The sequence below is a fragment of the Pleurodeles waltl genome, chromosome 9, assembly GCF_031143425.1.
Source record: "Pleurodeles waltl isolate 20211129_DDA chromosome 9, aPleWal1.hap1.20221129, whole genome shotgun sequence".
In the NCBI taxonomy this organism is placed as follows: Eukaryota; Metazoa; Chordata; class Amphibia; order Caudata; family Salamandridae; genus Pleurodeles; species Pleurodeles waltl.
The window spans coordinates 1,109,660,988-1,109,674,077 of NC_090448.1; the positions used below are offsets into that span (position 1 = coordinate 1,109,660,988).

Here is a 13,090-nt window from a genome sequence, read left to right on the forward strand (position 1 = left end):
ACACAGACTCCCGCTTTGCGGCAATATCACAAAAAGTCAATCTATTTATAGAGAAATAGATTTGGAAATAAATCATCCTGCCTAACATAACTGCTGCATACGTGCCAACATTTTAGAAGACGTTTTATCAAAATTATAGGGAGAATGTATTTCTCCCATTGACTTCTATTGAACTGGAGGAAATTTCAGGCGGGAGACAGCCAAAATAAAGCCATTTTACCTTCAAAAATCGGCTGACTAGGATCTATTGGCTTGTGACTTACTGACCGAAATAGTGTTAAATAAACTTGCTTTTTATGCCCTCCTTTGTTCTAGCCAGTTCCACTGCTACATTGTTTTTTGTTGACAGTAACCGCAAAATCGTTACGACGATAAACAGGAACTGACGTTTTTTATAACATTAGCTAAGACTACAATCCCCATGATGCCGTTCGCCCAGCGCAGCCGTCTTGTCTGCTTAGGCTGACATTGGCGTGTTAAAGGTTTCGTCCTTGCCTGCAAGTTGCTCCCTGCTAGCGTCTAGAGCAGCTCGTTCGCCGGAATGTATTACAAATTCGACGGGATAACCCAGAAGCTGGCGGGCTCTTCGGCTCGCGCAGCCTATTTCCCGCAGGTATGGGGCGATAATAGGTGCAGAGGGGTTGGATGAATAGTTATAACTAGCAAAGTGGGGACAGGATCGTGAAGTAGGAGAAAGTGGTTGGCAAAGAAAAGGGACTAGAAGGGCGGCCTCTAATGTAGACAGACGTGTAATTGGGTCGAGGAAGTTAAAAGGACAGATCTCGTCTTTCGGTTCCATTTCAGTTTTATATTTTTCCAGGCCCCCGTCTATCGCCTGTAACTGGCTTTTCCTTATTCTACTGCCACCTTTCGTCAATTCTGCAGAGCCAGCAGTGGTATTACCATGCTCCAAGTGCAAAATGCTTCTAGGGCGGGGTTAGCTTTTGACACTCTTTCTTTCATTTAATCAATGGTACTAACACGTCTGATGACATTGTTTGTTACAGAACAGCCTCGGGCTAGAGCAATGGTGTTTTGTGAACATGGAGTGAACAGTCCTGCCAAGTTTCATAGGTCCTTGGTCTACTCGCTGCTCCAGTCTACATTTTTTCTTTGCATGTGACTAGTTGTTTTGTTTATCCAGCTGTCACAGTGCATAAAAAGTATGGGAACTGTGATCCTGAGTACATAGATGGGGGCTTGAGTGTGGAAGCGGGGCCAGAGACATGGCTACAAAAAACACAACATTCTGTAACTGTTTTTATTGTCCTTTCACATGCAGGTAAATGCATATAAAATGCAATGCACACACCTTAAATGAAAAATAACCATACCTAAACTAGTCTGTGCGAAATTAGATGATTTTGTGAGAAAGGTCAGTTGGTATATGCCAGTGGTTTCCATCCTGTGTTCCCGGGACCCCTGGGGATCCGCAAAGCCTCCTCAGGGTTTCTGTGACTGCTTAGAAAATAACTAATATTAACAAATTAAAAAAGTGTATATAAATAAAGTGGCTAAATGTACAATTGAAACATTTAAAACGTATTGTAAATGTCAAGGATTTTGAAATTGGAGGCTAAAAATGTAATTACTATCCTCAGATATTCGTGGGAGCAGTGCAGGTGCTTCAGGATATTATATGGATGATGTGTGGCTTCAATTACATTTAGAAAAACTCCAAACTTCCTGTTAACGTTAAAAGTTGTATTTTATTTATTTGTGAACATTTTTTTTTAAAGTATTTGTGTGGTGGAATGCTTGTTTCTGTATTGTTTTGTGGTTCAAATCATCAACAATGTTTAGATCTGTGTCCCTGGCTTCCAGTAATAACTTGATGGGTGGGGGGATGGTCTCTGGATTCCAATAATGATTCAGTGGGGGTCCTCGGGTAACAGTAATGATAAAGTGGGGGTCCACAGAAGTCAAAACATTGCGAACCACTGGTGTATGTAATCACGTCAGAGGTGTGTGTGTTTGTAAACAGAGAGGGTCATTGATTTGGATCGTAGTAGGTACACCAGAGGATAGCAGTGTGTGTATTGTATTTACAATGCTATGTGGCCCATCTTGTGACGGAAAGCACTGTGAGTATGTCGATCAGTTAAAAATGTATTACTCATACTACAAGATAGGCTGACAAAGTTTATTACACATAGTACCAGATGCCAGAGTTTAAAAAAATGTATTACAGTTTTAGGTGGACTGCACACAAGGTATGCTGCAGTAAAATGTACTGAAGGATTCGGTACTTTCAAAAGTTATGTTATTAGTAATATGCAATCTGACGGTACCGAGTGAAACTCCTTTTCATATAGATTTCCATTAACAGGTAGCATTCCAGAAAGGATAACAGCCTTACATTACATCTAAAAAAGAATAATGCCTTGTCACTATAAATCTTCATATAATTATATCTACGCCTTTTCTAGCGCCCAAAGTGATTGCAGATAAACCAGTTTCACACATTTGCATTTCTGTCATGTAGTAGATACCCTGGAGAGGAGGAGTGTTTCTTTAGCTGTCTGTCTCTTCTCTGGATTCACAGTGCAGGAGGCACCTTCCTTCCTTCTCAGGCCGAAGCAATTCTACCTGGGAGGAGATGTGACCTAACGGCCAGAGCTGGGGAGAATGGTCTGAATCCCGTCTTCTGCTCAGTGCCATGGCCCCCACCAAATAAACAAAGGAGGGCAGTGTCTCTTCATAAGCTTGGGAACGTTTTTCCCAATAAATACACCCACTTTGACTGTTGTGTTTATCCCATTATAAACCCCGGACTACAAGTCCCAGAATGCAGATAGAAAAACTGGATTCTAGCAGCTTGTTATCTATAGACCTCAGAAACTTGGCAAGTGTGAATGAGGGATTGCATCTGTTTACACTTACAAATATTGTGTGGTATATGCGTATAATGTGGCCTCACAGTGCTTTTTGGACCCCGACCCCCCGTTGGGTAGCATCCTCTGTATCTCTGAGAATGGCCCAGGAGGGTTTACCTTTTGTTCTCCTGACAGTAACGTTCTGAGGGAACTTCATACCATTAACCCTTCTGTTGCCTATTGAGGGGTATGTAAGGCAGGATGTGCTTTCAAGCGGTTAGGAACGGAAGCAGGTAACGCACGCACACCACAGCCAATACATCTAACTTCAGATGTTATATGATGTCAATTCAATGGCCTTTAAATAAAAATATCAACTTTAGGAGTGAATACGAACTTAATCGATGTGCACATCTCTTAATTTGTATGTAATTTCACACCAGACTTTTTTTTTTATACTGTGCACTTAGAAAGGTTTGTTGCCTAAAATATTCACTATTTTGCATGCACAAGCTCGTGTATGTGTGCTAAAATGGGAATATGTAACTTATATAAATATGTTTGTGTTCATACATTGCATATTGTGAAAACTATATCAACATTAACTGCAAAATAAGCATGATCTCTTTAAGTGATGATGTGATAGGATTGTAACATCATTACCAGTGACCTCACCTTATGTGACATCATTGCCTGTGCTGAAACGCATGCCCACTATTTGTTTAGGACATACGAGCATATGCCTTAAAAAAGTGGGTATACTTTCTAGCTTATACTGAAGCATAACATCCTCTGGATTGTCCCATAATGTTCATATGAGTGGTGTGTTCATGGGTGGACTGTACCAAGTGAATGGAATCCCTCCCCTTTCTTGAAGCAAGATCGAGAACCAATATCTATATGTCAAAACTGCTAAAAAAAGGCTTTGGGGAAATTGAATTTAAAAACAGTAAATACTACATTAGCTTACTGATTGAGCCATTTTAGCAAGTAGAAGTAAAATACCTATGTCAAACAAGTATTGGCAAAGCCAATAGGCCTGGTTTCTGCAAATGCAATGGTTATTTTTTTATTCAAACATATACTTGAAAATAAAATGAAAGGAAGAGGCTACCACCTAAACGTCGCTTCCATATGCTTACAATAATAAACGTAAACAAAACATTCACTGAGATGGCAGCTATAGTAGTGAAGTTTTCTAAATAGCAAGCCTTTTAGTTGACCCATGCATTTTATTTTTATTATTTGTGAAGGAGACACAAATGACCACTAAACCAAGCACTCAGTAACAGGCAGCTACAATGTTACAGCGTCACTTAAAAACTTTATTACAGCAGCTTTCAGGAGGAGATAGAAAATAGATCGCCATCTAAGTGGGTATCCAAAACGCGGGTAAATCACCATCTGTGTGGGTACCCTTAGTAAATGAATACCCAATACCTAAAGTGAATATAAAGTATAAATAAATGAAGAAGAGCACACTTTGAACCAGGTTTGTCACTGAGGTGAAGGGAACTCGTTTCATGTGAATGTGAAATATGTGTACAAGAGTTGTGCAGTCACTTAAATGAAGTAAGGTAATTGGTGAGTATACTGGCCCGTTACACCATGCATTATTCTGCAAGTGGGCAGAAGCGAAATGTGAACAGCATTTTAACACACCAGTTGCTAAACCCTGCAACCAAAAGCCGCTCTCTGTATTTATATCTTTTTTTGGGGGGAAATCAGTAGTGACGACACAGTTAAACCTGTCCCAAAGGTGAGACCTAAAATGATTGAGAGGATTCTACGATTATACACACATCTTTGAAAGCAGCAACGTCTGTATCATACAAAAAAAATGAAGAAGTTTGCTTTTTTTTTTTACTCTGGGAAAGACAGGGAACTTTGCAGGTGACACTTGCCCACTTAACTTACTTCTGCAGCCAATATTCCTCCATGACATGCTTTGCACCATATGCACAACTAACATTCCTTACTTCCACATCCAGGCCTAAGTCTTGCCAGACTGGTTTCTGCAGTGCGCAGTATTTATGCAACACTTGATAGACGTCTAATGCCTCCTCTGATACAGGCGCATTTCTTCAACTAATAGATCCCATCCTCTCTTTTCCCATACAGATTTTCCACCAGGCATGATTCTTGTGAAGTCACTTTCATCCTCACGTTTTTCTCCCCCTTATGTTTTTGCCATATTTTTGTAGCATTGCCTTTCATCTTCTTCCGAAACAAGCATCTTGCCATTTGCACTTGTCAAACCTTCTGTTCTTTAAACGTTTGCAACCAGCATCATCCTGCTAGAGTCACTGCCTGGCTCTTTTGATTCTATTACCACATTCTCCTGTGGGTAAAAGTCCACTTAAAAAACCTGCAGCAGACACCAATTTTCCTTCTGGTGGCATCCCACAGAGTATACTGGGTGACTGTTAGCCATTTCTTTTGAGATTTGGAAGTTGACAATACAGTGAAAAAAACCTATATTGCTGTTTGCCTCATGTTAGGGAAAGGGTCACTTTCTGCCTGTGTTGATTTCACACTAACCATGCTGGGAATTGCAGGTGTATGCTTTTAATTAGAATGTTAAACTGCAAGTCCCACTTAAAGGTGTGGAAACTTGAGACGCTAAGTGCTATGCAGCTTCCACAAAATGTTTTTAAGACTTCACCAGTGCGCACCTGGTAAAGGTATAAAATCAGTCAGCACACTAGGAGCCAGTTAACTGTCAGAATAGCAACACAAAAAAAAGAAACTGCTCAGGTCTAGAAAAGACCCATTGACAGCCACAGCTTTCCATCTCCCCATTTCCCTATGCCGAAAATTCAAACAGGATTTTTGGGGTAACTCTGGACGTAGGACATCAACAGAAGAATAGGAAGTATTCAACTCTTTGAATGGAAGCCTTGAGTGGCTGGTGGGAAAACAAGTCCCTGCAGGTTAATGGCCAATGGGATTTCAGCTTGGAGGGACTACTTTCTGAGTAATGTAAAACATCACCTCCCACAAAGTTGGGAAGTTTTGACCTCTTGGTGAGGGCCCACATTTAAATTTTGCACATACCTAGTCTTACCATGCCTACTGCTGTGACTCAAAAAATTCAAAACCTCTTCATAGTCACCTGCATGACAACCAGTAATCAAAATTCAACAGCTTCTAGTAATTTTCAGTACAGGAAATATACATTTTCAGAGTTTAGTGCCTGGAAAAGTGGAATCCAGGCCAGGATTCCATCTTAACAAAATTCTTTTTTTTTCAGAGAACGTCATGCAATGGGAGATGTGCGGCGGAGATGCTATTTAGAAGAAAAAAAAACACTTTATCCCTAGCTTGTGTTCCACATGCATCTCCTTCTGCTGCTATTTTAATTCCAGAGTGACTGGCAAGCACCCAGTTACATTGAATACAACAACATGACTTTTCAATTACATTTTTGGCATCCTCCTTTCTCTTTCAGTGTTTTTTTTAAGCACAAATACACTTTTGCTGTTGCTTCATGTGTCTAGACTATTCATTTGAAGTAGCCCCTAAATCCTGGTTATCACAGTAAAACACAAGAGTAAGATGCTGTGGGCCCTAGATAAGTGCTCAGACAGTGCTGTTTATTTTAGTGTGTTTTGGTGTTAACATAGCTCCAACCATGCTGGAGAACTGCACATTAATGGGGGAGTGTGGGGCTAGTGTAAATAAGCTTGGGAGACAATATAAAATCATGTACATCAAGAGAAGAGTGATATGGGTCGGCCCTCTTCATCCATTGATCTTTTCATCTGTCTTTCACATTTTACTTCCACTCACTACGCTATACCGCAATGGGAAATGGGTCAGTCTAGTTTAGTCACTGTCTCTCTTACACTGAACATCTGTCTAAAAGAAGTGCCTTTCAGTGACACTGCTGGTTGGTTAAGACTTTACTTTGTCAATGCTTTGTTTAGGTCGAGCCGAGGCAGCGCGCATGTGCTGTCTCTGTACGTGCTGTAATCTACTTTCACCACGTCCATTATATGCCTGTCACTTTCATTCATTCTTTGGCCTGACTTTCAAAATTCCTTTAGTTTGTTAGGCAAATGCTTTAGGTTTGGCCTGCCTTGAGAAAGCTTTGTTGCTGCCTTGGAGACTGATCCTGTTAGATGGATTATTGCACGATTGACCGACCATATAACTTAGTGTCAACGCACTATTTTTTCTTTTGCCTCTCCAATTCACGCGCATGGCGGTATGTTTTTTCTTACTCTGGCATCTTGCTGTTTCTTTGCTGTGTCTGTGCCTGAGAAAGCCTGCAAACTGGAGGGGGGATTCTTTTTTTATTTATTTATTTCTGCAGTTTTATGTAGCGCAAACTTGACCGAAAGATTGGAGTCCTTTACATATCCACCGATTAAATTTGAAGTCCCATTCCTAAATTCTTCCCAGGTTTAGCAGTTGAAAATATACAACTTTGCTCCTTGTAAATAGAAAGAAAGGCATGGGGGTGAGCCAATACTACAATATTCACTGCACTTAGGAAACTCGCCCTATAATGCTTTGCAAGGCATTCCTTTTACAACACATTTTTGCCCATAGATCAACCTGTGGTGGTCCTAGGACAATAGGACCACCACCAAAACGTTCCACCTCATCTTCTGGGTCCCTACACTAGGTTGGGGGGGGGGGGCAAAATCAGAACCTCTCCCTCCATCCAATGTCTTTTTAAGCTCACTCATGGCTGGAGTTTTTGCTTTACAGCTGGGAGTAGTTTATGTTCTAAGGCCTTGTTTGTAATAATATTTTAGCAGGCCTACTAGGCCTGAAAAAGTGTGATGCATGATATCCTCTAGGGTCTGAATATATGGTTACACTGTAATGCTCTCTGCTCTTCTCTTTTCATGTAGTTATGCCCTCTAGGGACTGACTATATGGTTACAAGGCCATGTTTTTCCAAATGCTATTTTTATTGTGGTGCCCTCTAGGGGATGTTCTGACCATTACAGTCTAATGCCAACTATATGAAGGAATGCACAAGCATAGTTTATTTCTGATAAAGGTTTAATGTGGTGCATGGCTAAATACTAATATGGTCCGAAAGGCGAGACTTGTTGGCTATGCCACTGCTTGACTTTTTTTTTTCTTCAATTCTTATCCTTTTAAGGTTGAATATAGCAGCACACAAGTGCTGCTTTTCCGACGTGTTGGTATGTATCTTGGCTTTTAACCACGCCCACCGCACGTCCTTCACTATCACTTGTTCATGGGCTTGCCTTTCAAAAACCTTTAGTTTTCGTTGGGAACTGCTTTACTTTTGTCCCTCCTTAGGAGGTTTTGTTAGTGCTTTGGCCATCGATGCTGTTACATGGATAATTGCACTTTTGCTGATAACTTTGACTGTGAGCAAACTTCTTTTTCCTTTTGTCTCTCTCTTCGCGCTCACGGCATCGCTTTGAATTGGCTTGCTTATGTCAACTGTTTTACTTTTGATTTTCAATTTGTGTGGCAAGAAAAGTCTAGTTAGGCATTTACAACGCTAATAGCTTTAACTCAAGCAAACGCAAGGCCCATTGCATTGCAAATGCTTGTTTGTACCTATTGTTACAATTTCTCTCACTCCAGCCAGAGGATTATTTCTCTCTCACTTCATGAAATTGGTTGTTTGGTGTATCATTTAGCCCCCTAGGAAGTACTTTCATTGGACTGTACAAGGAACCGTTTTACATTTCAAAAGTAAATTCTCTCACCCCATTCAAATCCTTATCTCAAATATGCAGTTTATACACAAAACAATCTGTTTCTGATGCTTATTTTTACTACACCGTTGGCAAAGTGTATAGGTCTGACTTAAATTTGCTAACGTGCAACATTATTTGTACATTCTTGGGTGTGTATGTGTTAGCTTACTAAAGTTAGACCTATTGACTTTATCAGTGCTTGTTTATTGCTTTTTAGTTATCTTTGTAGGTTTAAGGCAGACATTTTTAAACTGTGGAGCACGCCCTTCTGGAGGTTTGTTGCTGTTTACCCAGGGGTACAAGTGTTTGTAAGCTGGAAGCCTTGTTTATTTCGCCTGGAAGCCATGTTTATTTGTCGTGTTTCCAAGCTGTCTTCATTTAAACACAACACTCAAAGTGCATAAAAAAGTGTGAGAACTGTGGTCCTGAGTGCCATGGAGGCAGGGGTTGGGGGGGGTCAGTGAGAGTGGTGGCAGGGTCAAAGACGTATAAAAAGAAAAAGTAAATGAGTAGCTGTTTTGTTGCGTTTTTTCACTTGCTGTTAACTGCATATGAAAGGAGGCCCACATCTTAGACAAAAAATAAATGCAAATCTGTGGGGAAGCACAATGTTAAGTTATGAAACATCAGCAGGTTGATGTGATCACTGCAGATGTCTGTGTGTTGGGCCAAGTACATAGAACCAAATCCTGATTGTTGCAGTGGGGAATAGTGACTTGTGTGTTTATAGTGCTACGTGGTCTCAGTCTGTGACAGAAAGCACGTGCGAAACATGTCATTAATTTAAAATTGTGTTACACTTAACATAAGACAGGCTCCAGCAAACTTATTTAGTGTTTAAGATAAAACAAGTTCTTTGAAAATATATATTTTAGTAATAATCAAAGAGTACATTGTACCAACATTTTGTGTTCTTTAAAATGACTCCTTACAGAACTTAACTGATAACACTATTACACCACCTCTCAGATAGAATAAATCTTTTTGAAGAGGCTCCATCAATTAAAGCCCATACTTACTCCAAAGCATCCTTTATAATTGGAAATTAACCAGTTGCACGCATTAACATTTTCTTCAGGTAGCAGGCACCTTAGACAATCAATAATTTCTAGAGCACACTACTCACCCATAGGGTCTCAAGGCGCTAGGGGTGATCCTCAGAGATCAGTTGAAGAGCCAGGTTCCAGCATAGACGGCGTTTCCGTAGTCGAGTCTGCTTGTGATTAGGGCGTGAGTCACAGCTTTCTGGCAGTCGGTTGGTATTCATCTGAAGATCTTTCAGAGGATGAGGTGATCTATATCCTGTTTAGCTTTCTGTCCATCCCTAGGCTTCTCAGTGCATGGGACCTGCCCCCATCCCCCTAACACTTTCAGCAAGAGGCAACTCACAGCCTTTATTAACTGTTCAGAGATGCTCTGGTTATTTTTAACAAAAAAATACGGAAACTTTCTTTGTAGGACTAAAGCAACTTGAGCACGTCAGTCCTCATTGATCTCGGCAACTTCCACTTCTGTTGTAGCGCAGATTTTTCTTGCTAGCATTAAGACCCTTGTTACACAGGGCCCAAGCAGAAGAGGGGAGAGATGGGGTCCACCTTCCCCCAGTTTTTTTATGCAGCAGAGCAGACAGCCTGTTTTGGATTTTAGGCCTAGGAGTGGGCAGAGGAGACATCCTTTAGTTATCACTGGTGCTTCAGGTGCAGTGGCACCAGGGTTCAGGGTTGTGAAGACCTAAGTATGGCTGTTTTACTATTGTTCTTTTCCTGCATTAGGGCTTAGTTACCCTTGCAGTGGCACTGCTGCTTTGAGCCTTGGCAGTGACTTTTAGAAGGGTAATATTGAAGCAGAACAGAAACCTTAGCTTGGCCTCCGAGAACTAGCCGGGAGGGGAATGAGCAAGAATGGGAAAGAGGGTTTGGAGGGGCAGGAAAGGCTGTTGTTAACAAAGGGAAGAGTAGACATCCCTCTTGCAAGAAAATAGCTAGTGAAGCAGGTTCAGTTGCACTGGGGCCCACTGCATCCCAGTTATGATGATCTTTACCTTGTGAAAGTGCTATCACATTCATATTCCTTGCTAGCATTAACGCCGAGGGCACCCTTGCTGCTAAAAGGGAGCAACATGTGGGAACTATTTATGTTTTTCTGAAAGGGACTGAAAGCCTGTTTCAAGATTGGAGTGATTGCCATGCATTGTGGGGAAGGGATGAAAGAGGCAGAGGGGACAGCCTTCTACTCAGGGTTGCTGCTATCAATAATGTAGCATGTGCTTTTGCATTGGGGACCTGGTGTAAAGAATTGCTAACAAAACTCGAATTACAGGGGCCTTGCTTATTGGTAAATTTCTGTTTTTCTTTGTTGCATCTACTCTTATATAAGTCTCACATTTAACATGGATTATGAGCTGAAGAAAAAGCACTACTGTATTCTCATTGGCCCCATCCCCCACGCTCACCTTTGACTCTCCTGCTCCACGAATCCTTCCCTGAAACTTTTGAAGGGGAGCCGGACTTCAAAAATGTATCGTTAATGTCATATACAATGGTGATCTTTTTTTTTATATTGATATTTGTTGCAGGTACATGCCCATGTTTAAATGGAAGCATATTTTTCTTTTTTTTTTCTTTCTCTTGTTACGGTATTTATTTGATTATAAATTATTTTAAATCAGAACTATTTTACTGGCTTGCCGGGACTATTGCTGTTTTTACTAATTACCAGACAGTTCACATTTCGTTAGGCTCAGGGTTAAGTAGTTTTAAAGAGCCACATGATTTTCAGTTAAGATTCTTCTCCCATTTGGGAAATCTCAGTTATGGGACCAACCACGAAAATACACATTTGATAGAGGATGAATGGTTCAAAGGATTGTGCTTCAAAGGAGCATTTTCTTTTAATATATGCAATAGTTTGAAGCAGGCACATTAAATGACAGTAAAAGTTTGATTCCCGCCCTAGCAGAGTTGCGCAGTTAAGGGCACTGAGAAAGAATTAAAAAGAGTTGGTATTCTATGAGGCTCCCTGTGCTGGCCTGTGACAGCCATGCATTTGCACTGCACCACCAACACTTTGCAATTGAAATAATCTTGTGCATGAAGATTGAATGATAGCTGAGGGATCCTGCATGTAATGGAAGGCCTCCCTCAGTCCCTGCACCAGCAGGTAATTAATGCAGGGATGTGGAATTCCTATGGCCCAACGCCGGGACATCTTGTTTGGGGTCAAGGGCAACAAGTTTTTATGTTTACTTTGTCCTTGGGACAAGTAGGCCCAACCCCCTGCAGCACAAACCCTTTGGCTGCCTGTTTACAGAGAGTGGAACTCTCTGCAGTTGAGGTAATGTGTTTCCAAAAGATAAAGCTGTTCGAACTTGTATTTATGGTTCATTATTTGAAAGCCTTCATTATTAGGGTGAGTGCTGTAAATAAATGTTTTAAGGTCTCACTTCACTACTGACGTTGGTTCCAGTACAAAAAAGAAAAACGTGTATACACATGTTTGAAAAGTTTAGGCTATGAGGCTAAGTATAATGCTCCCAGAATGCTCTCTGATTATATGCAAATTAAGTGTCATTTAGTAAAATGTGTTGATGCATGCTAGTATTTCCCAAAAATATTTCTAATGGAAAATCAGTGTAACCATTTTCAACACAATTATGGGAAGCATGAAAATAAACAAACACTGACAAAGCCAACTGATCTGACATATTTTTATAAGTCCTTTAGTTTCATCAATGCGTGTCTTGTTTTGACATGGCTTTTGTAACACTTTATTGTTGTGGGAGCTACCAGGCCCTCAACATTGTAACAAACACTGGCAACCCCCCCCCCCCAAAAAAGTTTTTGAACTCTAAAAGCACACGTTGCCACCAGCGGCATAGCAAAGGCCCCACAGCCCCCCTCCAGGGGGCCCATTCAGCACAGCACCTGCCCTGAGTGAGTCTGGAGAGGGGGCTCCTCCATGTTCTTTACAAAGGGGCACCCTCCAGTTTCGTTACGTCACTGATTGCCAATGTAGTTCCTGACACTGAACAAAACTACTTTGTGTGGCAATATGCTCCTTGTGTAAGAGCAGAATGCGATTACTCACAGTAAAGCCGGCCGAAAGAGAGAGAAATAGAAGTTTAATAAAAACAAAATGTCTTTAACACCAGACCTAATTAGGGACCAAGACCTACATGTAGGTAGCTTTTTGCATGTCGCAAACATCGACTTTCGCTGTTTGCGACATGTAAAAAGCACATTTCGATGCACAAACCCAGTTTTGCGATTCGGTAACCTGATTACCGAATCGCAAAACGGGTTTGCGACTCGCAATTAGTAAGGGGTGTTCCCTTCCTAATTGCGACTCGCAGTGCAATGTAGGATTGTTTTGTGACCGCGAACGTGGGCGCAAACCAATCGCAGTTTGCACCCATTTCGAATGGGTGCTAACACTTTCGCAAAAGGGAAGGGATCCCCATGGGACCCCTTCCCCATTGTGAATGTCACTGTAAACATTTTTTCAGAGCAGGCAGTGGTCCTGCGGACCACTGCCTGCTCTGAAAAAATGAAACGAAAATGTTTCATTTTTCGTTTTTGT

General features: G+C 41.1%; 1 protein-coding gene across 1 annotated transcript in view; it reads left to right on the top strand.

Annotated features, from left to right (window-relative positions):
• The first annotated feature begins 447 nt into the window (after positions 1 to 447).
• Positions 448 to 13,090, top strand: part of LOC138260396 (cytochrome c oxidase subunit 7A-related protein, mitochondrial-like) — a 53,919-nt gene continuing 41,276 nt past the window's right edge. Inside the window, exon 1 of the mRNA XM_069208837.1 lies at positions 448 to 613. Coding sequence (XP_069064938.1) covers positions 542 to 613 — 72 coding nt within the window. The 5' untranslated portion in view covers positions 448 to 541. The remainder of the gene's footprint in view (positions 614 to 13,090) is intronic.